We start from the raw sequence: 27,071 nt of genomic DNA, 5'->3' as shown, positions 1-27,071 counted from the left end.
TCCTCCTCACGCCCATCTCGGCGGGAGGAGGTCGTTTTAGCCCGGTTAAGAATTGGACACTGCCGGTTCAGCCATCGCCATCTGCTGACGGCTGCGCCGGCGCCGTTCTGCCCATGTGGGCACTTGCTGACGGTTAGACACATTTTAATGTCCTGTCCAGATCTTAACACACTGCGCCTCGATCTTAACCTGCCAAATACTTTCGATGCCATTTTAGCGGATGACCCACGAGCAGCTGCTCGTGTTCTTCGTTTTATCAATTTGACACACCTCGCTAAGGACATTTGATGATGCTGTTTTTTAATCCTATGCCTGTCAGTCTGTCTTTTATCGTGTTTTCCCTTTTAGTTGTTGTGGTCAACTTGTGCCTCGCGGTGCATTCTTAGAGTAGTCAGGGCGCTAATGACCATTGAAGTTGTGCGCCCTAAAACCACAAAAAAAAAAAAAAAAAAAAAAATTACCACTACAGCCATCGCTCCATAAGCTGCGGCTGTGCATGCGTGCTCCTGTCCCATGTATAATGTGAGGGCGTCACGGTGGAGCACGTGGTCCCGGCGGCCAATAGCAACGTACTCTATCAGGTATTTAAGCACCTGCTTCTTGCTCAACAGGCAGTCCGATATTCACGTTAGTCTGTTGACATCTTGCCGCCAGACAGAGTGTTTACTTGGTTACTGTGTATGTGTGGAGGTTGTGGATTTGTGAGGTTTCACTTGTGACCCTGTTGCCATTTCTGTGTTGTTGTTCATTAGGTCTGGTTCAGTCGTCCATCGTTGCTCATGTCCATCCTTCCCCATTCATTTTGTTTGTTCGCAGGCCGCTCTCATTTGGTCCCGCTGTGCCTTCGTTCTCGGCAACCCTGCCGGAACGGTCGCGGTTACAACATATCGGCGAAGAGGTAAATGGTGTTAGTTGTTAGCATGGAGGCAAAGTTGGTCTGTCTTCTGGAGCAACAGCAGCGGCTCATGCAGCAGCAGCAGCAGCAGCTCCAGTTAGACATCTTGCAACAGTCGCTGCAGTTGCTAATGGACAAAGTTGATGCCAGGGACCCATTACAACAACAGCTTCTGAGTCCTCAGGTGTCCGATGCTTTCCTACATCCGCCATTGTTCCCACCATTTAATGATGTTAAAGAAGACTGGGAAACATACTTACATCAGCTGAAACAACATTTCACGGCTTTCCAAGTCACAAATGACTCCTTGAAGCGGTCGTTGTTTTTGTCTTGTGCCTCCCCAGACACTTTCTTTCTTCTCCGCAAGTCGGCACCGTTGTCCAATCCTGTGGCTCTCTCTTTCGAGGAGATATGCCTTCTGCTGACGAACTATTATTCCAAGTGCTACCATGTGGGCGCCTCTTGGCTGGAGTTCCACTGATACCATAAACAGACTGGTTAATCATATTGTTCCTGGGTCACGGACTTGCAGGGTCTCAGCCGTCGATGCAATTTTATGTGCACCAATCAGCAGTGTAAGGCTTTGTATGTGGACTCCCTGCTCCAGGATGTGGTGATTCGGCTGGCTTCCGATCCTGAGATCCACACTGTGGTGTTGAAACTTGATAACAACTCCTTGGAAGTGATTCTCCGCATTACACACTCCTTTGAAATTGCTCAGGCAACTAATGAGTGTCTTATGGCGTGGCCGCAAGTGGCGGCAATCAATGCACCTTGGCAAGTTCTGCCCTCGTGACATCGATGTGGCCCTGCCGACAGAGGCCAGCGCTGTTGGGACTCCTCTTTGTCCGACGTCTCTATGGCATCAGCACCTCTGGATGCCCCTCATCGCTGGCTGCGTGGCCCACTTCCATCTTGCCCACAGTGCTTTACCGCACATTCTCGAGCTGATTGTCCCCACTGCTGGAAAACGTGCACTCTGTGTAACAAGGAGGGCCACATCTGATCGGTTTGTCATAGTTGCTCGACTCGCCCAAGTCTTGCCCCTCCTAGGCCTCAAGATACCGTCCATACTCTGCAATCGGTAGTCCCACAGGACGACCCATCAGCGCGGAAGCCTTTCCTGACGCTCCGCCTTTTCACTAAGGATGTCAGTTTTCATGTGGACACTGGGACCACCGTCTCCCTGATTAATATGGCGATGTATGCTCGCCTGGGCTCTCCTGAGTTGTCACCTTCCTCTTGGCATTTGGTAGTCTACGGTGACGGTTCCATTCCCCTTTGTGGGCAGTTTGTCATCCAGGCGACGTACAAACGTGTTCCCTGCCTCCTGACCCCACTTGTCGTCGAATTTGCGTTTTCTTCAAATATTTTTGGCCTGGATGCGTTTCAGCTGTTTGGCTTTTTAGCTTCCGATGAAGTTAGGTCATTTCCATGGCTGTTTCTTTTCAGGACTTCGACGATCTGTGCTTCGCTTTTGCGTCATTGTTTGCAACAGATCTCGGAGAGTGCTTCCGATTTTAAGGCGCACATCACCCTACGGCCGGATGCACAGCCTAGCTTTTTCTGGGTCCGACCCCTTCTGGTAGCATTACAGCTGGCAGTCAAGCAGGAACTTGATCAGCTCTGGGCCGCTGCCGTTCTGGAGCCTGTGACATACAGTGCCTAGGTGACACCATTGGTGGTCATATGGAAACCCAATGGGTCCCTTCGCCTGTGTGGGGACTTCGGCACTACTGTCAATGCCCAGTCACTAATAGACACGTATCCCATTCCCCAACAGGAAGGGCTTCTCGCCAAGCTTGCTGGCGGAGAGTACTTTTCCAAGAGCGACCTGCCTGAGGAATACCACCAATTACCCTTGGATGCCAATTCCCAGAAAATCTTGGTTATCAATATGCCTTTCAGATTGTACAAGTACTAGCACCTTCCATTTGGTGTCTCTTCGGTGCTGGATGACATCTTGGTCACCAGGCGTTCCCACCAGGAACACTTGCAAAACTTCAGTGCCTTATTTCACACTCTGCATTCTGCAGGTTTACTCTGTTGGCTGGACAAGTGTTGTTTTTTTCAACCAGAAGTGGAATACTTAGGCCACTGGCTTAGCAAAGATGGTATTCGCCCTTCGGGTCATAAAGTTGTGGCCATTGAGGCCCTTCCTCATCCCAAGGACTTATCTTAATTCCAAGTCTTTTGGGCAGGGTTACTTACTACTTAAAGTTCTTACCCCAGGCTGCCTCCGTTGCTCAACCCCTCAATCACTTGCATCGCAAAGGGGTGCCTTTTGATTGGACTCCTGCCTGTGACCAGGCTTTTCTCCCTGTTAAAGACAACGCTTAAGTCTGCCCCTTACCTTACTCCCTTCTCTCTGGACCGCCACTTGGTTGTGGCGGCTGATGCGTCAGCATATGGCATTAGGGCTGTCATCGCACATTGGAATGTCGATGGCTCCGAACAACCCATCGCTTATGTGTCTTAGACGTTGACCCCAACACAACGGAACTATTCCTCGATTGAAAAGGAAGCCCTGGCGATCGTGTTCACCATGCAAAAATTTCACAGCTATCTCTTTGCCCCAAAGTTCACCCTCCTGATGGACTATAAACCCTTAGTTATGCTTTTCGGACACCACTCTCATCTTCCAGAGTGGACGGCTCAATGTCTCCAGCACTGGCTGCTATTTTTATGAAATGATACTTACACCATCCGGTATAAGCCCACCGCCCACCATGCTAACGCGGACGCTTTGTCACGTCTCCCAGCAGGCCCTGATCTTGCGTTTGACCAATGGGAGGTCCTCTGCTTTCGCATCAATTCCGCCTGCCGGGAAGTGCTGGACGGTCTGCCTCTTATGGCTGCTCACATTGCTGCGGCTACCCACCGCGACCCTATCTTGCAGCAGGTTCTCTACTAAGTGGTTCATGGGTGGCCCTCATATATTACTCGTTGGATGCAGACCAATTTCAGCTCCTGGTGCCACGTGTCCCACAGGCTCTCCGTGGTCGATGATGTCCTTCTGTTGGCCATGGAGTCAGATGCCCATCGGGTGGTCAACCCTCTGAATGTGCAGCATCAAGTGCTCAGTTTGTTGCACTGTGGGCACTGGGATATGTCCCGCATGAAAGTTTTGGCTCGCTGGCACATGTATTGGCTCGACATCGGTGGCGATATTGACTGCCTGGTCCGCGGGTGCACTGTGTGTGCGCATCACCAGGCAAGCCCCCTTCAGTCATTTGCACCCTGGCCTGTGCTTCACTGGCCCTCGGATCACATCCATCTCAATTTTGTGGGCCCATTGTTGGGGTCCATGTGGTTACTTATCATTGATGCCTACTCCAAATACCCATATGTCGTCCGCATGGCGTCCACCACCACGGAGGCCACACTCGTGGCCCTGACCCAGGTTCTTACCATAGAGGGCCTGCCTCACACATTGGTCTCTGATAATGGCCTCCAATTCACAGCATCCTCCTTCCACAACATCTGTCAGGCCAACGCTATCAAACATATCCATAGCCCGCCTTTCCACCCTTCCTCAAATGGCATGACGGAGAGGCTTGTCCGCACATTTAAACAACAGTTGACGAAGACGGGTGACAACTCTCCGACCACATCGGCCCTCACCTTGTTTTTGAGCACCTATTGCACCACGCCAATTGACGGCTGAAGTCTGGCGGAGCTCCTCCATGGGCGACAGCTGCGGACCCTGCTCCATTTCCTGATGCCGTCCTACTCCCGGCCCTCTCAGCACTCACCTCCAGTGTGGCCGTGTAGGCCCGCATGTATGGGAGCAAGACAGGTTGGATGCCCGCCAAGGTCGTCACGGCCCATGGGCGGTGTGTGACATCAGTGCAGACGTCGAAAGGGTTGGAGCGCCGCCATCATAACCAGCTCTGCCCGTGTTCCCCCACGGGACTCCCGCTGCTGCCTCCTCCTCCACTACCTCCTTCAGGTACAGACGTGGTCCTCGAATCAACGCCACTGCCCTCGGTTGCTGTCTCCCAGTGCGCCTGCTGCTGGCCCTCTCCGCCCCCAAGTGGATCGGTGGCTCCCTCCATAGCCCCGGCCTCTGGGTCGGACATCCCTTCCTCCCGCCCACTGGTAGTTGATGAGCCTGGGTCTTGTCCCATCTGCTGACTGCCTCGGCACTGTCCGAGGCATTTCCACCCCTACATGCAAGTTTCAGGGGGGGGAGGGATCTGGTACTGAGCGCCTCAAAGTACCATCTTGCTTCTTCACCAAATGCAAGACCCACAGGCAGGTGGACTTTTGTAAGATGCCCATTTGCAGCAACTCTTCGAACTCTGCCTTCACTGACACAGAATAATCTGGGGCTAGCCTCTGTGGATACTGTGAAACTGGTTGACCTGTTTTCTTTTGAATGTTGCGCACCATTCTGTGTACTACTTTTGATACAGGTGACACTTTGCAGGTGCTCCACCTTGATGATACCAATTTACTTACGTGGTTCACATCCTGTATCATCCTGATATTCCCATGACCATCTCACTGCATTTGCGAACCTGTGCAGTACTAATGTTGACCTCCATTCCCGTGTGGTAAAGAAAATCAGTACCTAGTATGGCATCTGACACTGCTGTAAAAGAAAAAGTCCAATCACAGCTCTGCAGGAAGCCCAAACTTATTTTTATGGTATACGTCCCACTCATGGCTGTCAATAACTTGTTTGCTGCTGTAAGGCCTACTCTTGGGGACCTTTCTGTTCCTGTGCTGCTTTCCACCAGCAGTACACTATCATCCGACCCAGAGTATAGGAGATAGTAATGCTCGAACCTCATGTCTCTGACGTACAACCTATGGGATGGGGCACGTAAGTGAGATAAGTTACTCACCATGTTGAGCTCCTTCCCATGATCGCCTCTCTGCTGCAGGTGCTTTTGCTGTCTCATGGTCCCCCACACCTACTGCTGTCTGCTGATGCCATTTGTGTAGGTGTACAGTGCTGTGCATCTCATAGCCCCATCGCCTAATTGCCAGTGATACCAGCAGACGTGCTGGTTCATCCCGCTGTTGTTCCTTATGTCCCTCCTAAGTGAGCTCTTCTTGCCCTCTAACGAATTGGATACTGTCTCTGTAGCATGTTGTCTCATTCTGCAATTTGTTCAGCTGCATATTTACATCTGACTGTTACTCTCTCTGGACAGCTGTCACCTCTTGTGTTTCGAACTCATCAGCAACCAACTCAGTGTATGTGAGGTATTTAATGTTGCATAAAATTTGTCCACTAATGCTATCAGTTCAGTAACATCATTGTTTTTGCATATGAACACTGTTGTTTTTTGACTGCCTTCAAGTAGTTGCACTAATTATACATGCAAAAACATCCTGCCTGGTAATTCTTTGTTTCCAACAATGCCACACAAGTGCCACCAATATTAAGAGGGAGTCCTGTCCTCCATTTTCTTGTTATGCAAAACTTGGTGAATGTGCTGATTCGATGGTTTAAATGTGCGATCACTTAATAACTTCTTCAAAGATGCATATTGTTGCTCTTCTCATGGTTTAAATATGATGTTTGCACCAATAGCAGCTGCCCTGGCATCTAATGAATTCACCACTATTGTGAATTGCATGCATTCATCAGTTACTACATTCTGTTCAAACACCAGCTTCAGCATTGCAAACCCAAATGCCGGTTTGTCTGGCAGAAAACGCAATGTCCATACCTTCATCTGTGATTTTCCAGTAACAGCACATCTGGTCTCAACTGGGGTTGTGGATTGATCATTGGACTTCCTTGCTCTGACATCACCAATTGGAGGTCTGTGATTTGTCTCTGCATTTTGTCCTGGAAGACTGCCAATTACTTCCTCCCCTGTCCTCTAGTCATGTCTCGACTCGATGATGCCATTTGATTCAGCATGTCCATTTTACTGTTTTTACTTGCTTGTCAGGTCACCGCTTTATAGCGGTTGTAGTTCCTTAATATTTAATCAAATGACACACACCATCTAGACCGCATCAGTAACAATTTTTAATAGCCTTAAACCAAGAAATTCCAAAAGCATTACTGCTAAAAAACAAGGAAATTTATATAAACCAAAGAGTAACTGAACTGTTGACTCCATTCTCTCCAAAGCTCACTTCATGATGTAGCGTGCACTTTCCCTTGATGACTAAGACGACAACATTATTGATTCCAAAACTCATGCAGAAAGAAGCAATACACAATCAATTCAAAGCATTACATAAATAAATTTCATGCCTTTAAATTCTCATTTGAGGGAGTAGGTTATATCTCCTACAACAAGTATAATTAAAAGAGTTATTTGATTATCCTTTTCCCTGTCAATGATAGTGCTCTTTAGCATTGGTCTCTGTATTTGGTTTTTTAAAAAAACTGAAAACTGCAATTAAAGATTTTTTCCTGGTCATGTGAAGTTTCATGATATTTTAATTCACATTTCTCTTTTACATATTGATGCACACACAAACAAAATTTTTATCAGTATTCTTTGGTAAATAAGGAAGGAATAAATTATTTTGTATACTTGGAAAAACTGTATTTTGTTTGCCCAACAACCAAAATCTGTTAAATTCCAAAAACTTTAAGAGGCTGTAAATCTCAACAGTTTGAAAGAAATCAGAAATATTTTGGTTCCTTAATTAGATTCGTAATAGGAGCAAATGTGGTAAGTTATGTCAAAATCTGAGACTATGACTTTTCACATTCTGTTGAACCATTGGTTACTGTCTGATCTCAGCTTCCACTGCAACAAAATATGAAGGATTAAAGACATAAGAATTCCTGCAAGTACACATCATTCACCTTATTATTTTTAAACAGTGGAAGTCCAGGTTGGAATATCATAATATTATGAAAAGGATAAACTGCTACTCATTGACAAGATGACACGTTGAGTTGCAGACAGGTACAATGAAAGGACTGTAACATATGAACTGAAGCAAGCACACCGCACACATGTGACCCCTGTATCCAGCCAGAATGCAACTGAAAGGCTTCAAAAGGGAGTAAATGCATCAAATGTGTTTAACTAGCAGCATATTTCTTAAATTTCATGCATGTTTTTCTGTTTAAGAGGTTCAGACTCAAGTTTTTAACTGTAAGTGTAAATTCAGGCAGTCCATAGCACTGTTTTCATTTCTTCTGAACAATCAACTGCACATTTCATTAAGACATCAGTATTCATTGATGACACATAAGAAGGATAGCAAGTTGAGTATCTAGATTCCTGTCTGCTTCTGTAGTTTACTTTTTCAGTTAGTCTTGCTAGCATGGGTAGGATGTTTGCTTGCTGTGTGAAGATGCAGGAGGAGCTGGCCACAGTATGCAGACAGCTGAATGTGTTTTTGTCTATGGTCAGTTGCCTTCAGGCTGCTGCCTAGATGTGTGGGGCACCAGCGGATCTTGCATGTTGCATGGGACATGTCAGGTATCACTTGTTTCGCCCAAGGGCTCTGCTGCTGAGGCACATCCTAGTGTAATCAACATGGCGGATCCACCATCACAGCAGGGTGAGGTGGTGATTGGTAATGCACTTGCGTCACTTGAGGCAGAGGACCAATGTGGAGGCTGACCATTTGGCCTGACGTATTTGCCCTGTGAGTGAACAGGGTCTGAGCAGACATGTGTGGGCAGGCATTTGCTAGTTATCAGGAGTTCCAATGCTAGGTGCATCATGGAGCCTCTGAAGAAGATAGTGTTCAGGGCTGGAAAGAAAGTAGGTGTGCACTCAGTATGTGTACTGAAGTGCTCATCCAAGATGTGGAGGCAGCCTTGCGTGTGGCTGCTAAGAATGCAGGGTGCAAATTGTGGCTCACGCTGGCATCATCGAGACCTGTCACATGGTTTGTGAGGCTCTCCTCAGTTCATATCGGTGACTGGCCGAAGTGTGAAGGCTGCTGGCCTCATGCATGGGGTGCAAGCAGAGCTCGCAGTTTGTAGTATTGCTCCCAGATTAAATCTGGGTCCTTTGGTTTGGAGTCAGGTGGAGGATCTCAATCAAAGGCTTTGTCAGCTCTGTGACCTTGTTGTACATGGTTTTTTTTTAGGCTACGTACATACATGAATACTTACCAGTTGATATGCAGAAAGTGAAGTCAGACCGCATTCATAGCAGAGACTTTTCGACTGTCAAAGTTTTATTAATAAATTATTGAAGTATTTGTAACAAAGTTCCTGAATTTACTGCTATCCAGGGAAGTTCACTTTCAAATTATTCTTGGGATTGAGAGCTGGCTGAAACCTTAAGTATAATAGTCTGAGATATTCAGTGAGTGATGGAGCATATATGGGACAGTCAGATTAGACTCCATTGGAGGGGAAATGTTGACAAAAATACTTTGTCTGTTGAGGTCGAAGTTGATTGTGACAGTGAAGTGACTTTAACAGTGATCAGATGGTTATGTATAACAGGTCTAGCAGGAACGAAGTTATTTGTTGAATGTTTTTACTGACCCTCTGATTCCACTGTGACAGTTCTAGAATCATTCAAGGAAATTCTACAGTCAGTGACATGTAAATACCCAGATCACGAAATACTAGTTGGAGGTGACTTCAGTCTGTGGAGTGTAGACTGGGATGTCTGTGGATTCATGGTGGGGGGGTTTCAGACAGACAGTTTTGTGAAGTACTTTTGAACATGTCTTCTGAAAACTGTCTTGAGCAGCCTACATGCTATGGAAATGTCTTAGACCTTGTAGCTACAAACAGGCCAGGTCTTATCAACAGTATCAGTATAGAGCCAAGGATTAGTAATAATGATGTCATTATAGAAAATATGGTTATGAAAGTTAATATATCTGTCAAGAAGGATAGGAAAATGTGGTTTGCGTTTCACTTAGACAGTGAACTGACATCATTTAGTTCCAGTAAGTTGGACATAGAGAAATTATGGGATAAGTTTAAACAGAATGTAAATTGTGATCAGGAGAACATATGTGCCTAGTAAATGGATTAAGCGTGAAAAGGAGCCACTGAGATTTAATAACAAAATTTGGAAAAATGTTGACAAAGCAGTGGCTGTTGCACTCTCACTTCAAAAGAGAATGAGCAAATGATGACTGGCAAAGTTTAGCAGAAAATATGACCAAGAACCTGAGAAAATTCTAGTCCTGTGTAAAATCGCTAAGCAAGTCTTAACGCGTACATCCGGTCATTTGTTGAACGCACTGCTGTAGGAGCTGGTGGTAGCAAAACGAAAGCCAAAGTTTTAAATTTTGCTTTTAGGAAATCATTCATGCCAGAGACTCTCACAAACATACCATTGTTTGACCATCAAACAGTCTCCTTTATGGACAGCATAGTAATAAAGCATTCTTGGCATAGAGAACCAACTAAAAGAGACGGAGAATAAAAAGTTGCCAGATCCAGATGGAATCACAATTTGGTTTTACAAATCTGTGCATTGGCCACTTACTTATCATGCCATTTATCACAAATCTCTCACCCAGAGCAAAGTCTCAAGTGACTGGGAAAAAGCCAGTTGATACCTGTATATAAGAAGGGTTGAATTGAATTGAATTGAATTGAATTTTATTTGATCCTGTAAGATTACATTGTGTACAGTAAATGTACGTGTAATATAGGACATGTCAAAGTATTAAAATTCTTTATCAATTATTTTTCTACACCTTTAGCTTACATTTTTACATCACTGATAATGAGTAACAATATATACAAATTTAATGGCATAAGTATTCTGCAACACTGTAAAACTCTTTTTCAATGAGATAGTCTTTAAGTTTCTTTGTAAAGTCATTGTGAAGTACACTATCTTGCAGGGTTTTGGGCAGACTTCTTAGTAGTCTGATACCAGAGTACTGGGGTCCTTTTTCTAGCATTGCCAGTCGGTGGGGTATGCTCCGTACTTCATTCTTCTTTCTTGTATTGTGGGTGTGTACACTAGCATTTGTAATCCAGTCCTCACTACCTTTTGTGATGTACATTATTGTTTTGTATATATACAACGATGAAAAAGTTAAGATACCTAAATTCTTGAAACAGTTTCTGCATGTTTCAGAGGTCTTTCTTCTTAAAATGGTCCTAATTGCTTTTTTTTGTAATGTGAAAACTCGTTTTGTCTCTTGTTTGTTTGAGTTTCCCCACACCGTCACTCCATACTGTAAGTATGGTTCGAAAAGTCCATGATACACTGTACACAGAAGTTTCTTGTCTGAATACTGTGATAGCTGCATCATTAAGAATATGACAGAGCTCAGTTTCTTACAGACATTATTAATATGTTTTTTCCATTTCAGTTCATTATCCACAAGAATACCTAAGAATCTAGCAGATTCTACTTCTTCCAGCCTTGTTCCGTCAACCTCTAAATCCATGTCTACAGCCTTTTCCTTGTTTTTAAACACTGCATACATAGTCTTTTTTTAGATTTATAACCAGTTCATTTTCCAACAGCCATTGAGCTGTGACATTTGCAGACATGTATGCTCTTCTCTCAAGCTGTTCCATATTTTGGTCACTATTTAGTATTGTCATGTCATCAGCATACAATATTTTCTTTTCTTCCTCCTCAACACCTATATCATTAACAAATACATTAAATAACAATGGCCCCATTACCGAACCCTGCGGCACTCCATATTTGATGGATTTGGTTTCTGATTGGTACGAGTTTCCTAATGATACATACTGCTTGCGGTTGCACAAGAACGGAGCTGCAAAATGGCACACTCGTATCCCTAACATGAGACTGAGAATCAGCATGGTTTAGAGAAAGCATTTCTTGTAAAACTCAGCCTGCCCTTTTCTCACATGATATACTGTGAACTATGGATGAAAAGTAACAAGCAGGTTCAGTATTCCTTGATCTCCAAAAAGCATTTGCATAGTACCCCACAGCAGATGAATGTAAAAGCATATGAAATAGGTTCCCAGATATGTGAGTGTCTCGAAGACTTCTTCAGTAATGGAACCCAGTATGTTGTCCTTGAATGCGAGTATTCAGCAAAGGCAAGAGTATCATCAAAAATGCCCCAGGGAAGTGTGATAGGACAACTGTTATTTTCTATATACATAAACGATCTGGTGGACAGCACATGTAGCAATCTGCGGGTTTTTACTGATAATGCTGTGGTGTATGGAAAGGTGTCAAAGTTGACTGACTGTAGGAGTATACAAGGTGACATAGACAAAATTTCTAGTTGGCGTAATGGATGACAACTAGCTCTAAATGTAGAAAAATGTGAGTTAATGCAGATGAATGGAAAAAACAAACCTGTCATGTCCGTATACAGCATAATAGTATCCTGCTTGACACAGTAATGTTGTTTAAATACTGCACATTGCAAAGTGGTGCAAAATGGAACAAGCTTGTGAGTATTGTGTTAGGGAAGGCACATAGTCGACTTTGATTAATCGGGAGAATTTTGGGAAAGTGTGGTTCATCTGTAAAGGGGACCACATATAGGTTGCTAGTGCAAACTATTCTTGAGTACTGCTCAAGTGTTTGGGATTCATACCTAGTTGGATTAAAAGAAGACGTTGAAGTAATTCAGAGGCAGCTGCTAGGTTTGTTACTGATAGGTTCCTACAGCATGCAGCTGTTATGGAGATGCTTCAGGAACTCAAATTAGAATCCATGGAGGGAAGGCAACATTTGTTTTGAGGAACACCATTAAGAAAATTTAGAGAATCTGCATTTGAAGCTGACTGCAGAACAATTCTACTGCCGCCAACATAACAGTTCAAAGATACGATATGAGATATTAGGGCTCATACAGAGGGAGGCATATAGACAGTTGTTTTTCCCTTACTCTGTTTTCAAATGGAACAAGAAAGGAAATGACTAGTAGTGGTATTGTGTGCCCTCTGCCGTGGTACATTGGTTTGTGGAATATGTACGTAGGTGTTGGAACTTTGGAACTCAGGTATCATCTTTATGATAAGCAGCAATCTATCCTTTTCATAACCGTATTATTTTTGTGAACTATACATATTCCAAACTCCCCTCTCATATCCAAATCATTTGACATCCATGACACTCTGCAGGAAACATCTTTGAATTTCAGAATGAGATTTTCACTCTGCAGCAAAGTGTGTGCTGATATGAAACTTCCTGGCAGATTAAAGCTGTATGCCGTATCGAGACTCGAACTCGGGACCTTTGTCTATCACGGGCAAGTGTTCTACCAGCTGAGCTACCCAAGCATGACTCACGCCCCGTCCTCACAACTTTAGTTCTGCGAGGTTCTCAGGAGAGCTTCTGCGAAGTTTGGAAAGTAGGAGACGAGGTACTGGCGGAAGTAAAGCTTTGAGGATGAGGCGTGAGTCATGCTTGGGTAGCTCAGTTGGTAGAGCGCTTGCCCGTGAAAGGCAAAGGTCCTGAGTTCGAGTCTCGGTCCGGCACACAGTTTTAATCTGCCAGGAAGTTTCATCCTTGAATTTCTCTTACCAACCATACTACTATAGATAACTGCTTGAGTGTTATCATTATGATTTAAATAAATGCAGACAACATCCAGTGTGACTAACTGTCTTCCTTGTTCAGACAGTTCGTCTTTATATGTAAAGACTATGGTGAAATAAATATGTGACATTGGGCTGTAAAATTGCATATTTTATGTGGAATTGTTCTTGTGTGGCAGTCACTAAACTCATAAAGCTCTTAATGTAATGTTCACTTGTTAATATGAATAAGTGACTTTCAGCTCAAATTTTTTTTTCTGAAATCAGCGCAGTTTGTGCCTATCTGGCCACAGCACCTTTAGCAGTGGTAACCAAATGGTTTTCATGACTCTCTTGCTCTGTACAACTGTAATGTTGTGTCTTTCTTACTATTGGAATGCTCTGAATGTAATTTCATCATTGTGGAATCAATACTGTTCGTGGCTATGATTTCATCATTCTTGTGAAATTACACAAGGGACATCAGTTAGACAGATACGGCGTCTTTACTTTTTTGATAATTAGACCTCTTCCTGTCAAAGAAGCTAGTTTATAAGGCACCTTAAAAGTAATATGAAATGTTCTCGAAAAGTACATGCACTAGGGTTTTACAATGCTTTCAGTTCATGATTGATAAAGTTAGAAAGGGAAATAGTAAATAATATAAATTTATGTTTGGAGAACTTATTTTTCAGTTTTTTAACATTACAATAAACAGTATTAAACTGTGCCTTGCACACCTTTTTTACCCTTATCTTTTACTCTAGTTTTACTGGTATTATGTGGTACATATATTTATTATTTACAGTGAGTGTATTTTTTCAAGATATGTCATTTGAATTTGTGAAGAAACTTCTAGAAACACAGTATTGGAACTATTAGTGGGAACTGAAGAAAATGAAATCTAAAATGTTTATTTAACACCACAAATTGTTGTCAAGCCACAGTCACTAAATTGATGAAATTTTTAGGTTACATAACTAGTTTTGACGCACTGAATCATCATTTTCAAATGTAATCACAAACCATGTGTTAGCCCCAAATGGGAGTGCATTGTCTTTGTAAGATTTCATTAGTAGAACACAGTACAATTGTGTGCTGTGTTCTAGTTTTGGGCTTGCCGCATGTCATAAAATTACAACATGTGAACCTTTGTTTGCAAAATGATCATTGCATCAGAGTAGGACATAATGCAAGAGTATGTAATCTCTCTCATCCTGCTGCAACTGTCATCTACATTGCATTAAGGTGTGAAATAACTGATCAACTAAAAACTGTCATGATATCTTGTGCCCCATTTCTGCTGCCTTTGTGTCAGTTTACTGGTCTTAATGTGTGTGTTCTTTTTTTTTTTTTTTTTAAAAAAAAAAAAAAAAAAAAAAGTGTGGTTGCAATTATTAATGGAGTTTTCTAGGTGTGTAACCTTTAAAAATTTCATTCTTTTAGTGACTGGCTTGACAAACATTTGTGGTGTCAAACACTTTAAATTTTATCACTCACAATCCTTGATGACAGTTATGTCAAAATACAAAAAGAAAGTAATAAATTTAAGGGATAAATTTAAGCATCTTAAGGAATATGTAGAGAATTTACACATATTTCTCTAATATTCAAGATAATATATTAGAAGATATCCTTGAATAATGTATTTCAGAGTGAATGCAAGTTGGGAAGAGAGAAAAGAAGCTCTATTAGAAGATTCAGCAGCATTTGCAATTGGCTGTTGTGTAGTTACACTGATTCAGTTCATAGTTGGTTCTATGACAATATTTGTCCTCAACCATTCAGCTCAGAGACAGGTATGTGTATATTTAAGAATTTTTTAATATTGTAACTTGAGCAAGTATTAATCTTTTGACTGTTGTGGACTAGTTGACTGCCACTCTCCAGGTGCTGAGGATGTGTTCAAGTGTGGCCTGTGGATTTTCCATAAATGTCTTTACGCACCCTGTTCGATGCACTGTCTCATTACTACCAACAGTTACTTTCATAGCTTGGTGAATAAAAAAGTTTTGAATATTTATCATACAGCATGCCTCTTTGCCTGCTATCATTTGTAGAAAATCTCTTTTTGCTATCTTGAGCCGTTTATGAAATCAAGGTTGCCACAAGTTCTGGAAATGAGGAAATATCAGGGAATTTCAAATGTGTCAGGGAAATATCAGGGAAATTTGAAAAGTCTCACCAATCTGCCTGCAGGCCTGGTCTGTTTGTGCGAGTGTAATTTGGTGGATTTTCTTGGTTTGTTCATGGACCCAGGACTGCGGTGCTCCTCGGCAGGTCACGGACGATGAAATGAATTGTGACTGCCTCACTGCAAGTACATTGTAGAGTGCGGAGTTTTATAGACATTTTATTTATTCTGGTACATTATGGTACTTCAAAAGGAGTTTATATTTTAGAAAATATGGATGATAAAAAGAAGAAAATTGTCACTGGCAGTTTGCACAATATGTATTCATGTATATCTTGAAATAAAAACCACACAATACCTGTAAACTAATAGACATAACAGAGCGGGTAATAAAAAACAATAACGAGCATAGTAGAACCAACATTTTATTGGCAGTTACCTACAGTGTTGGTTTACATGATTCTTCCCTGCCTTATTCACTTTTGTCAAGAGACCTTCTTCTTTCTGAGGTTATTTCTGAACTCAGTGAAGGTATTTTAAATCTGTCTTGCGACTTCAAACAAAATGCATGTTTTTGTCACCAAATGTTTTATTGTACTGAAATAAAATAACATCAGTGGTTTTAATGAACCATATATACCGTTTGGCTTGCTTTCTCCGTCTAAAAACAGTTCATTGCAAAAGATGTTGATGTTAGTGCTTAAGATTTTTGCTTACATGTTTAGAAATACAGAAGTCCTTAAATTTTTTTGTCAGTTTATGTCTTTACTTACTCATGAGATCTCAAAATTTGTCAGGGCAAAACGCTAAAATTGTCTGGAAATGGTAACCCTGGAGGTATGTTATGACCACAAGCTTTGTGATGCACAGGATGGAACTGGGCGCATCACGTGTGACCATCCACTGGATAAAAGAACCAATATCTCAAGAACAAAGTGTGCTCTTAGTTTTAAATAAAATGTTTATTTCTTACCTACATTTCATACACAGCAATGTATTTGCTAAAATCAGCCATATGCGAAATCTGCACAATGTGTTTTTACCGCTGCAAACTCTTTAAAATGTCATCCAGTGGTTTCTTTTGTTTGATGCAGCACAATAACTGTGATGAATACTGAAAGCAAATTCAGTGCTTTAGTGAGTAAAGATATTGGACTATAAGATGTGCAAAAATTAATTTTTTCGCCAAATAGTTTTCTTGAAATCTGAAAACAAGTATTTCATAGTGGCCAGAACACCATCCCTCAGCACAAGTTATAGCATTATGTGAGCAGTAACAGTGACAACAAAGCAGCACCCAGCACAGAATGGAGAGAGTATGTCTGCAAAAGTCAAAGGGTTAAGTGAGCTGCCACAGAAAATCTAAGATATATCAAGAAAGACTAAAAACAGTGAAAGTAGAGTTGTATTTAAATGTTGTTAGTAGGATAGTTTTGCAAGTCACACACTATGTATGTCAAGAGCTTGTAACAACTTAAGATGTATTTTATCCATTATCCATTTACTTATCCGTTTATGAGTAGTATATCTCAGCTTATACAGGGTCAGCTTATACAAGGTGTATCATAATTAATGGCATAAATGTATAAAGTTGAAAGTACACAATACTAGAAGCAAAAAAGTCTTTGTAAACATAGGGTCGAAAATGCATACCTTCAGAGCTATGAGCAGTTTTTCATCTTTGATACTGTGAAAGAAATCTCTTCTACTCCAAGCTCTTTGCTTTCCATATTTTGGGAAGTGGCAGTATGGACCAAAACAAGAAAAAAAAGTCCAGTAAACATGTGCTCTATAATGCATACCTTAAAAGTTATGAACATTTGTTCATTAGAAGAGTTAAGTTTCAATGTAGTGAAGATGCAAAAGTGCTCATAGCTCTTACTGATTTAAATCAGTATAGAAAGTTGAAAATTTGTGCTGGACTGGGATTTGAACCCAGGTCTCCTGCTTACTAGGTAGACACGCTGACCACTGCACCTTCTGGACTCTGGGTCACCGCAGCTGCAAGGACTAGCCTAACATCTCCTGTGAGATCCAAATTCTCAACTTCTAGCGGTGGAGAGATATGTATGAGGATAATGGACAAGGGGCATTAAATTTGTAGTTGTGGATAATTTGAGAATTTGGATCTGATGGGAGGCATGGTAGTTTAGTCCATGCACATGCGATGACCACTGTGTCCAGATGGTGCAGTTTTGTCAGTGCATCTGCTTAGTAAACAGGAGACGCGGGTTCGGATTCCAGTCCGATACAAATTTTCAACTTTCTCCATTGATTTAAATCAATGTCTGTCATTACTTTATGTCTTGATTCTGGAGAATCTTGAACACTCGATTTAGAGGTGTTCAGTTCTTCAGCGATAGCCTTGCATGAGACATTATTGTCAGTTTTCAGAAAATCAGAAACTTTCTTGTTTTTCGTGGATGAATTTGAGGTGGGACATCCTGACCTCTCATTGTCCTCGAGTGACACCTGTCCTTCTGTATAACATTTAAACCACTCAAACACCTGTGTGTAATTGAGCAATTATTGCTGTAAGCAATTTCATGGGCTCAGATGTCTTCATAGTTATTTTACCGAGTAAAACATGGAATCGATTACAGGTTGTTGCTCCATTATGATTTGTGTGATGACATTGACACACCATGTCCACCACTTAACACTCACCACTTGACAGCTGATTGATTGAATGCACATCTGTCACTTACAGTTGTTAGTTCAATCTGCCACTGATGTCACTGGGAATAAAATCTGTTTCTGAACTTTCAGTACAGATAGCGTATGGTCCACAATGCATAAATAATGAATATAATTTAAAAGTATATAAATCACAAAATGAATCTTTCACTCCGCAGCAGTCTTGAACCTGTCTGGCAGTTTAAAACTGTGCTGGATCATGACTTCAATCTGGAAGCTTGCCTTTCTTGGCCAACACTGCACTCACAGCTTCAGATCTTCCTATTCTTCTTTCCATACACATTCCTGCATATCTTCCTAGTTGTGAGTTGAGTCTGGTTAGCTCAGTAAGTGAGAACATTGGCTGCAAAAAGGAAGGGTCTGATTTTGAGTTCTGGGCCACCACTTAATTTAACCTGGCAGGACATTAGGTGAATCACCATAATGCATTTATGTTTATTCTAGTGAATTTAAGTCAGTAGTCTTGAACATATTTGAGATTTCCTGAGCAAATGTGCCTTTAATGTGAATTTTGTTATATGCAGAATTATGTATATCATGACATCCAAACTGAAGATTCTGTTACTTGTAAATTATCTCTGACAAGGGGAAGAGGTATCCAGGTTCATTTTCAGACTGAACTAAATGTATGAGTGTTTTTATCATCTGAGACCGTTATCATGATCTGAGAGGAATGTGTAGACACTGACACTTCTCTTTATCAAAGTATAACAGATTTAATTCATAATAAAGGCTTCAAAGCACCTGAAATAATTGAAGGCACTGAATGTTTTGTAGTTACAAGGTGCTACCCAAAAGTTTCGCAAATCTAACACTAAATATAATCACATCATACAAGATTTTTATTCACCACCATCACCTTCAAAGTAGTCCCATTGGAGGCTCAGACACTGATCTCGGTGCTTCTGCCACGAATGGAACGCATCCTGAAACTTGTATTTAGTCAGTGAATTGTGGAACACTTAGGATTGCTCTTGAATCTCCTCTTTCATGTCAAATCTTTACCCCTTCAATTTCATTTTCAATTTGAGAAAGAGAAAGAAACCACTTGGAGCCAAGTTGTCGTGGTCTGCCCAAGATCTTTCACAAACACATTCTGAACAGCACTGATGTTTTCGTGAGTATTGTCAGTAGATGGTCATCCTGAATGTTTATCATCATCAACAGATATCCACCTATTTTTAAAACATTTACACCAGCATACTTTTGTGGCTGCCCCAAAGCATCATTACTGAATACTTCAACTAACATTTTGTGTGTTTCTGCAGCTATTTTGCCAAGTTTAAAACAGAACTTCACACAGGAACAGTGTTCTCTCAGGTTGGTCATTGCAAAATTGCTTCACAATTGAACGTCACAATGGAAAACTGCCTGCCAACAATAAACATATCTGATTAGATCAAAGCTGCTAGGTATAATGAAACTCGAAATATGTGTTACGCTGTTCCCAGTGCTGATTGATTGTAGAACCATTTATAAATGTGGATCATACAAATTTTGAGAACTTTTGTGTAGCATCTCATATTACCAGTACAAATTATGTGTTTATGGTTCATACCAGAACCAACTTTGTTTCATGATCAACATTGTACTGTTTGTCCCTTGTACAGATATCCGAGTGAGTTGGCACAATGTTTAATGCAATGGACACACATTTGGGAGGATGGGAGTTCCAATCTTGATTCATCCATCCAGATTTAAGTTTTCCATAGTATCCCTTAATCACATATGTCAAATGTCAAATGCCAAATGATCCATTTGAAATGAACATGGACAATTTCCTTCCCAATCCTTCTCTAATCTAAACAGGAATATCGACTATGTAGGAAAAGACAGATTGCTACTTAGCATAAAGAAAACACATCAAGTTGCAGAGAGGCACAATTTAAAAGACACTTACATATAGCTTTCGGCTACAACCTTCACCAGTAGGAATAGGAAGTGCTGGGTGGGTGGATTGGGCAGGTTTTGCATCTGGGTCTTCTGCAGGGATATGAACCTTGTGGCAAGGGGTTGGGCTTAGGAGTGGCATAAGGATGGACTAGGATGTTGTGGAGGTTGGGTGGGTGACAGAATACCACTTTAGGTAGCATGCAAAGTATCTTTGGTAGGATGTCCCTCATTTCAGGGCATGATAATAGGTAACCGCCAAAGCTTTGATTACCTATCTGTCTTTTCCTACATTGTTGATATTCCTACATGGAATTTCCATTGTTTGACTTCCCTAATCTACAATTGTCGTGCTCTGTCTCAAAGCACCTTATTGTACACAGGACATGAAATGCTAATCTTGCTTCCATTTTCGTAGTTATGATGTTCCTTCCATTATGCTCTCATTGCTTGCTGTCTCATAGATTTCTTCTCTCTTTGTTGCTTAAAGCAAGGTGAGATATGTATTGGGAAATTTATTTAATTAATGAGGTTTCTGATTGATAATAACCATTTATTGCTACTGTCAGCTTTCACCACTGTAACAAAACTTCACAGAATAAGCCTACTATATACTTTTGCTCTTAGCTGAGCTGTCTGATTTGCAGTCTAATTAAACAATGTGCCATTTCATTCAACCAACTTTTATATCACTGACAACAAATCATTTCAAATTCAAATTCTTGCAAGCGGTCTGTACAGTCATTCATTACAGCTTTCACGAAAGACTCTGCCAACAGACTCCTACTGCCTGCAGTGCTAAACACGGGGAAAAAGCCACCCATTGTTGTGGCCAGAAATGAAATTTTACTCATTCTTGCAGATTGCCGTTGTTATTGCTCACAAGGATTGTGTGCATATATCAATATTCGTATGAACTATGAAAACAGTAACCTTGCATAGTGCAGATATACTTCAACTGCAAATGGAAGAACTTAATACAGCCAATTTGAAAAGTGACCTGAAGATCAGTTACAGTAAGACTAAAATAATGTATAACTAGCATACCAAATGGAAAGTAATGCAAATTAACAATGAAGCATAGAACTACATGATGGGTTTAGTATACAGGGCAAGTGAAGATGAGTATTGGCTGGACAGTAAAATAAATAAACAGAAGACTAAAAAGACTAAAAGAGGAATAGAGAGCTTTTGGTAAACTAAATAGGAGTTTTGAGACCAAGATGCCACTGCACTTGAAAGTAAAAGCTTACAGTTAATGTGTTTTAATTTTTTTTCAGTGAGACATGGAGTTTGAACCCTAAAACCAGTCAAAAACATGTATGTTTATAATTACTGAGAGAGACAGGAAAACAAACAAATGGATCTGAAAACAACATGGAGTGGAAGATCTGTGACAACAGTGAAAATGAGGTGTGTGGGACACACAACCTCAAATGGATGGTTGTTGGACTAAGAAAATTCTATGCTGTTGTTTCGTTGTTAGTGTGGCTGACTCCTGTGCAGAGGACCCGCATTCTATTCCAGATATGATGAGAGATTTTTCCTTGGTGGAAAGACCGGAACAGGGTACACTCAATCCTGTGATGCCAGTTAATGAGGTACTTGACTGAGTAATAGTGGCTTCAGGTTGCAAAAACGCAGTGGTCGGGAGAGTAGTGTGCTGACCCCACACCCCTCTATACCACATTCGATGACACCACTGGCAGAGGATATGTTGTCCTCTGACCTGGATCTCCCATTCAGTCTCCTCTTCTAACATCAGTAGACCTGTTAGGCAACCACCCATGCTGTGACAGCACCAGTGGGCCCACCAGGGCCTGAGGACAGAGTTTACATTTACCAGTTTTTTGTTGCTCTGAGTGTTCAATGTTACTGTAATTAATGTGGTTGAGCTTTTCAAGGCCAGGGTGGTACTGGGTGATCAAGAAGTGCTGATGGGCATCCAATCAAACTACAGAATATCCTTGTCCATTCTTACTCCAGTCCTGCTCCCAATTTTGCACCCCATGAGTCATTTCCTTTTTGACAACCCATGTGCAAGCACCAGCCCATCCACCATTTCCCAACACAGTCCGATCACAGGCATTTGCTACCATATAGGACGCAGGGCCACATATGAAAGCACCCCTGTTACGTATCAGCTATATTGCAGTTACTGTGCAGCATTGTATGAGGTTATGACGGATGTCCATCTGTCCACTTACATGAATTGCTGCTGCCAAACTATGGTCCACTGCAGATTTGACCATTCAGTTGCAGAATATATGATACACTTTTCCATTCTAAGTTCCTCTGAACTATGCAGGTGGGAATTGTCTCTGCTGCATATCTTACATTCTCACAACCCTCCTGGCCTTAACATCCTTTAACCAGTTTCCCAATGCCTTGTCTTATCTTTCCCCTTTCCCCTTCCACTTCTGTCATTGTCTACACCACTCCTTCCTCATCCACATTGTGTACGGTTTCCCCCCCACCACTCTTCCTTTTCTTTCCCTCCCCCCCTCTCCTTTTCCCCCTCCCTTTCTCACACCCCTCTCTGACTCCCTCTACATCTTCACCTTACTTTCTGTTAACCACCTCCCTCACCACTTTCCATCTCTCTATTATTTTTGTATGCTCTGCTCCTTTCGTCTTGTCATGCAGCTTGTGATTCATATGTCTTTCCCTCTCCTGCTTCACATTACCCTGCTACTCCCTCATTACTTTGTGTGTCTTTCCATACCCCTACCCACATCCAGTAGTCAGGCAACTGCTCTCAATAATCAGTGTCACCACAGCCACAGTAACATGTATTTGGGTGTCTTGTGGTTGTGTATGTGAATGTGTGAAAGTGGGTAACCAGATGAGTGCTGATGAGTGACTGGTTAACAGGTTTACTGGTGTCAGAGAAGGGGATGGCACAGGGGCTCTGTATGTTGATGACCTGGATCTCTATCCACATGAGTCTTCTATAGATCAGTGATTTCTTTTCCCTTATTTTAAATATTGTTCCACCCAAGAATTTCCATTATTGCTACATAGTATTGGTAAGAATGAAACAGATAGCCAGTAGTGTAGATTAATTACGAATGAAATCTGTGGAAACTGCACAAAATAAAAATCAGGTTGAAAATGAGACAAATGTAAAGAAATTGAGAAGGGAATGATCGTAGGAAAAGTCAGTGAAGAATGGAGGAGGACTGAAATAATCATTTCAGAGAAACATAGAATAAAGATGCTACTCTATGAGGTACAGGTTGGGAATCTCTACTAAATTCTGGAAAAAGTGCAGATTTGTGGCAGAAATACAATGAAAGTTTCCTTAGTTAAGAACAACTGCCACTGTGAAGTATCATATAAGGGAAATAGGAAATTTATATGGAAGGAATAAGTTATCCTATAATGTTTCCAGGATTTTACAGAGCCACTGAATCATGTGAGTTCAAACACCTGAGGAGAGATTTATTATATATCCTTGGAGTTTCTGAAACTGGTGAGATGTGTAGGAACAAGAATAGTACTTCATCTGGTGTCAAAAATCTGTGACTTGACAACAGATTTCTAGGAAACTAATCTTACATCAGCAAAGAAGGTAAAAGTGACAAATTTGAAATCTGTTGGATAGTCACTCTAACATGTCACACTTGCAAACTGATGGCCACTATAATATACATTCGAGGTACTTGGTGAAACCTTTGGTTTGATTTTTTTCAACCTCTTCAAATTTATACAGTTGCTGAATCGCAGCCATGTTTAAGATTTTAAAATAAATTATGATCTGAAACAGACTCAGTAATTTAGTTTTTTCCTATTACTTTGTAAATCATGCCATTTCTCCATTATTCTCCTTAAGTATTAAGAAGAAAAAAAACGATAAAGTAATTGCTGGGCTATAACTACATGATATTTTCTTGAGCTGTAGTTTTTACCTATTTTTCATTAATTTGACCTTCTATTATTTTACCTCCATTTAATGTTGTTGAATCTAGAATGAAGGATATAGCTTTCTTTACACAGCTTACACTAAGGAATGTTTTAAGAGTTTTTATAAAAAGTTAGCTGGTGTCTTTTCTACAGGTTACCAGAATTCGAAGATTGTTCATGAAAGCTGTTTTGAGACAGGAAATGGCTTGGTATGACACAAATAACACATCCACATTTGCGAGCCGTCTTGCAGAGTATGTAAACTTCAGTGTATCTATTTGGCTTTTACTCGTAATGTGTGTTACTCGCACATGTGTGTGTGTGTGTGTGTGTGTGTGTGTGTGTGTGTGTGTGTGTTTACATTCTTTCATTAAAATAGAAAATTTTGCACTAATATACCAAGAACTTTGAATAACAGGTCATAAGGTTTAGTTTAATTGTTTACATGTTTGATTTATCATAATTGTGACATGTTGCTGTGATGCGGAATGAGTCAGGTTTGGAATCATAATGCACTATCGGAATGAAAAATGTGTCAACATACTACACACCATACTATTGCGTATTTAGAAATTCCTCTTTCTGCTATGGTGTAGGAGTAGTTGTCAAGCATATACAGTTTCAGTTTGTGTTTTAAGTTAAATTTATTATTTATTAAATTTCTTTTGTCATTGGACAGGTAGTCAAAGATTTTTATAGCTGAATGCCTCACTCCTTTCTGTGCCACTCTAGGGGTGACTGATAGTGTAAATCATTTCTCCATCTAGTTTTTAAATGTTACTGTTCATTGATTCATCCGTTTACCATGTTCTGTAGATCACATCTAGAAAGAGATGTGGAATGTGTCACAGTATAGCTACAGTAACAAAAGCGAAACACGCATTAGAAACTTAGATCTGTGTGCTGTATTAACAATAAACTATCACTGTGCTGCTTAATGCTATTCGTACTTATGCCATCTAAACTTAATATAGTAAATTCAAAATGAAGCTGTTACCTTGAAGAAAGCTGCTAGTGTGTTAATTTTATTATGTAGCTTTTCTTTATCTGCAGCTTCATGTTTACTTGATTACAACAGTATTTTTCAGAGAAAATAATTTTACATTTATAGATACTGAATTGTATGTATAGTGCATTATTACTTGCTATAGAACTTAATAAAAATTCCTGCTAGTTGCCATGTAGCTAACAGAACTTTCCAGGTCCCAGATCTAGATATTCAGATAATTCATATGAAGGCATGATGAAAAGTAATGCCTCTGCATTTTCTATGGGAAAACTCTTAAAGCTTTCTAAATAAAACAAACATTATTAATGTTCTACTCCATATTTTTCACGTCTACATATTTGCAGCCTTCTGCCACAAAAGGGCTCCAAATAGTAGTGTGTAATATGGCAGTGTATGAGAAACAGCTTGCTGTGATCAAGTTTTTAATTTGAAGAGTTTGTCCATACATGGAGCACCCTTTTCTTCAGCTTGACAATACTAGACTACACAAACGTTTGACATCTGCAAAAATCTGATGTCTTAGGTTATCTGTCATCGATCATCCTCCATTTAGCCCCAACTTGGCCCAATCTGATTTTTATCTGTTTCCAAAACTTAAAGAACACCTTTGAGGGCTTCACTTTGATAGTGATGAAGTGATGCAAGCAGAAGTGAGGCTGTGGTTCTGTTAATAAAGTCAAACATTCTGCAGTGACAGTATCAACAGACTGGTTTCTCATTGGGATAAACATGTTCATCCTCAGAGTGACTATGTTGGGAAATAAATATGTAGACATGAAGAATAAAGATGTAGAATGTTAATAACATTTGTTTAATTTAAAAGGCATGAAGACTTTTCACATAAAAAATTCAGAGGGATTATTTTTCAACATACCCTCATAGAAAGAGTGGCTAATGAAGTATGTTTCCAATTTTCTTTCAAACTGGTGGGGATACACACTTTTTTCTTTTGTAGAGTACAAAACTTCCATTGCGAATCTTGAACAAGGAAGCAAAGCCTACATGAAAATTAGACTTGTGCCTTATGTTGTGATTGTGCATATCACAGTTCAGTTGATACTGATCTTTATCATCACCAAAAACCATTGAGGAATAAATGTATTGGGGAATGAGTGTAAGAATTCCAAGAGCCTTGGAAAGGCTTCTGAAAGCTGTACCATTATTTGTTTTACGCAATATTCTTACTGCATACTTCTACAGAAAAAAACACTTTATTTACTTAGGTGCACTGCCCGAGAAGATAATTCTGTAAGACAACGGGGGTGAAAATATGCAAAAAATCCCTCTTGTCTTTCTGTCAAGATAATGGGAGATGCTTCTAAAGGTATAAAATGCTGAACTGAACTTCTTGATTAGCTTAGCCATTTCAACTTGTTGTCCAGCTAGACACAAAGTAATTGTACACACTGTGATTCATTCAATGTAAAGCAATTAATGTGTGGTAATGGTGAGTTTGAAATTGTGATTGATGCTTAACAATAAACTCTATTATGGAGTTAATGTTCTGTGAAGCTATAAATATGCCAAGATATTTAAAGAGCTTGGTATAAAAGGTTCTAGAGTGGACACAACATACTATTCTTACAATACACTTCTATGCAATAAACACTTTTTCCTTCATGATGTGTTACCAAATGATATGGTGTCTTGAGACGTTGTTGTTGTTGTTGTTGTTGTTGTGGTCTTCAGTCCTGAGACTGGTTTGATGCAGCTCTCCATGCTACTCTATCCTGTGCAAGCTTCATCATCTCCCAGTACCTACTGCAACCTACATCCTTCTGAATCTGCTCAGTGTATTCTTCTCTTGGTCTCCCTCTACGATTTTTACCCTCCACACTGCCCTCCAATACTAAATTGGTGATCCCTCGATGTCTCAGAACATGTCCTACCAACCGATCCCTTCTTCTTGTCAAGTTGTACCACAAGCTCCTCTTCTCCCCAATTCTATTCAATACCTCCTAATTAGTTATGTGCTCTACACATCTAGTCTTCAGCATTCTTCTGTAGCACCACATTTCAAAAGCTTCTATTCTCTTTTTGTCTAAACTATTTATCGTCCATGTTTCACTTCCATACATGGCTACACTCCATACAAATACTTTCAGAAACGACTTTCTGACATTTAAATCTATACTCAATGTTAACAAATTTT

The 27,071-nt window shown here is 40.7% G+C and overlaps 1 protein-coding gene across 1 annotated transcript in view; it reads left to right on the top strand.

Moving 5' to 3' along the window:
• Nucleotides 1–27,071, top strand: part of LOC124804898 (multidrug resistance protein homolog 49-like) — a 384,892-nt gene that overhangs the window by 129,170 nt on the left and 228,651 nt on the right. Inside the window, exons 5-6 of the mRNA XM_047265271.1 lie at nucleotides 14,938–15,082; nucleotides 24,064–24,164. Coding sequence (XP_047121227.1) covers nucleotides 14,938–15,082; nucleotides 24,064–24,164 — 246 coding nt within the window. The remainder of the gene's footprint in view (nucleotides 1–14,937; nucleotides 15,083–24,063; nucleotides 24,165–27,071) is intronic.

The sequence above is a fragment of the Schistocerca piceifrons genome, chromosome 7 (assembly GCF_021461385.2).
Source record: "Schistocerca piceifrons isolate TAMUIC-IGC-003096 chromosome 7, iqSchPice1.1, whole genome shotgun sequence".
Taxonomy (NCBI): domain Eukaryota; kingdom Metazoa; phylum Arthropoda; class Insecta; order Orthoptera; family Acrididae; genus Schistocerca; species Schistocerca piceifrons.
Note: the sequence above shows the minus strand (reverse complement) of the source record. Positions and strands in the feature narration are given on the sequence as shown.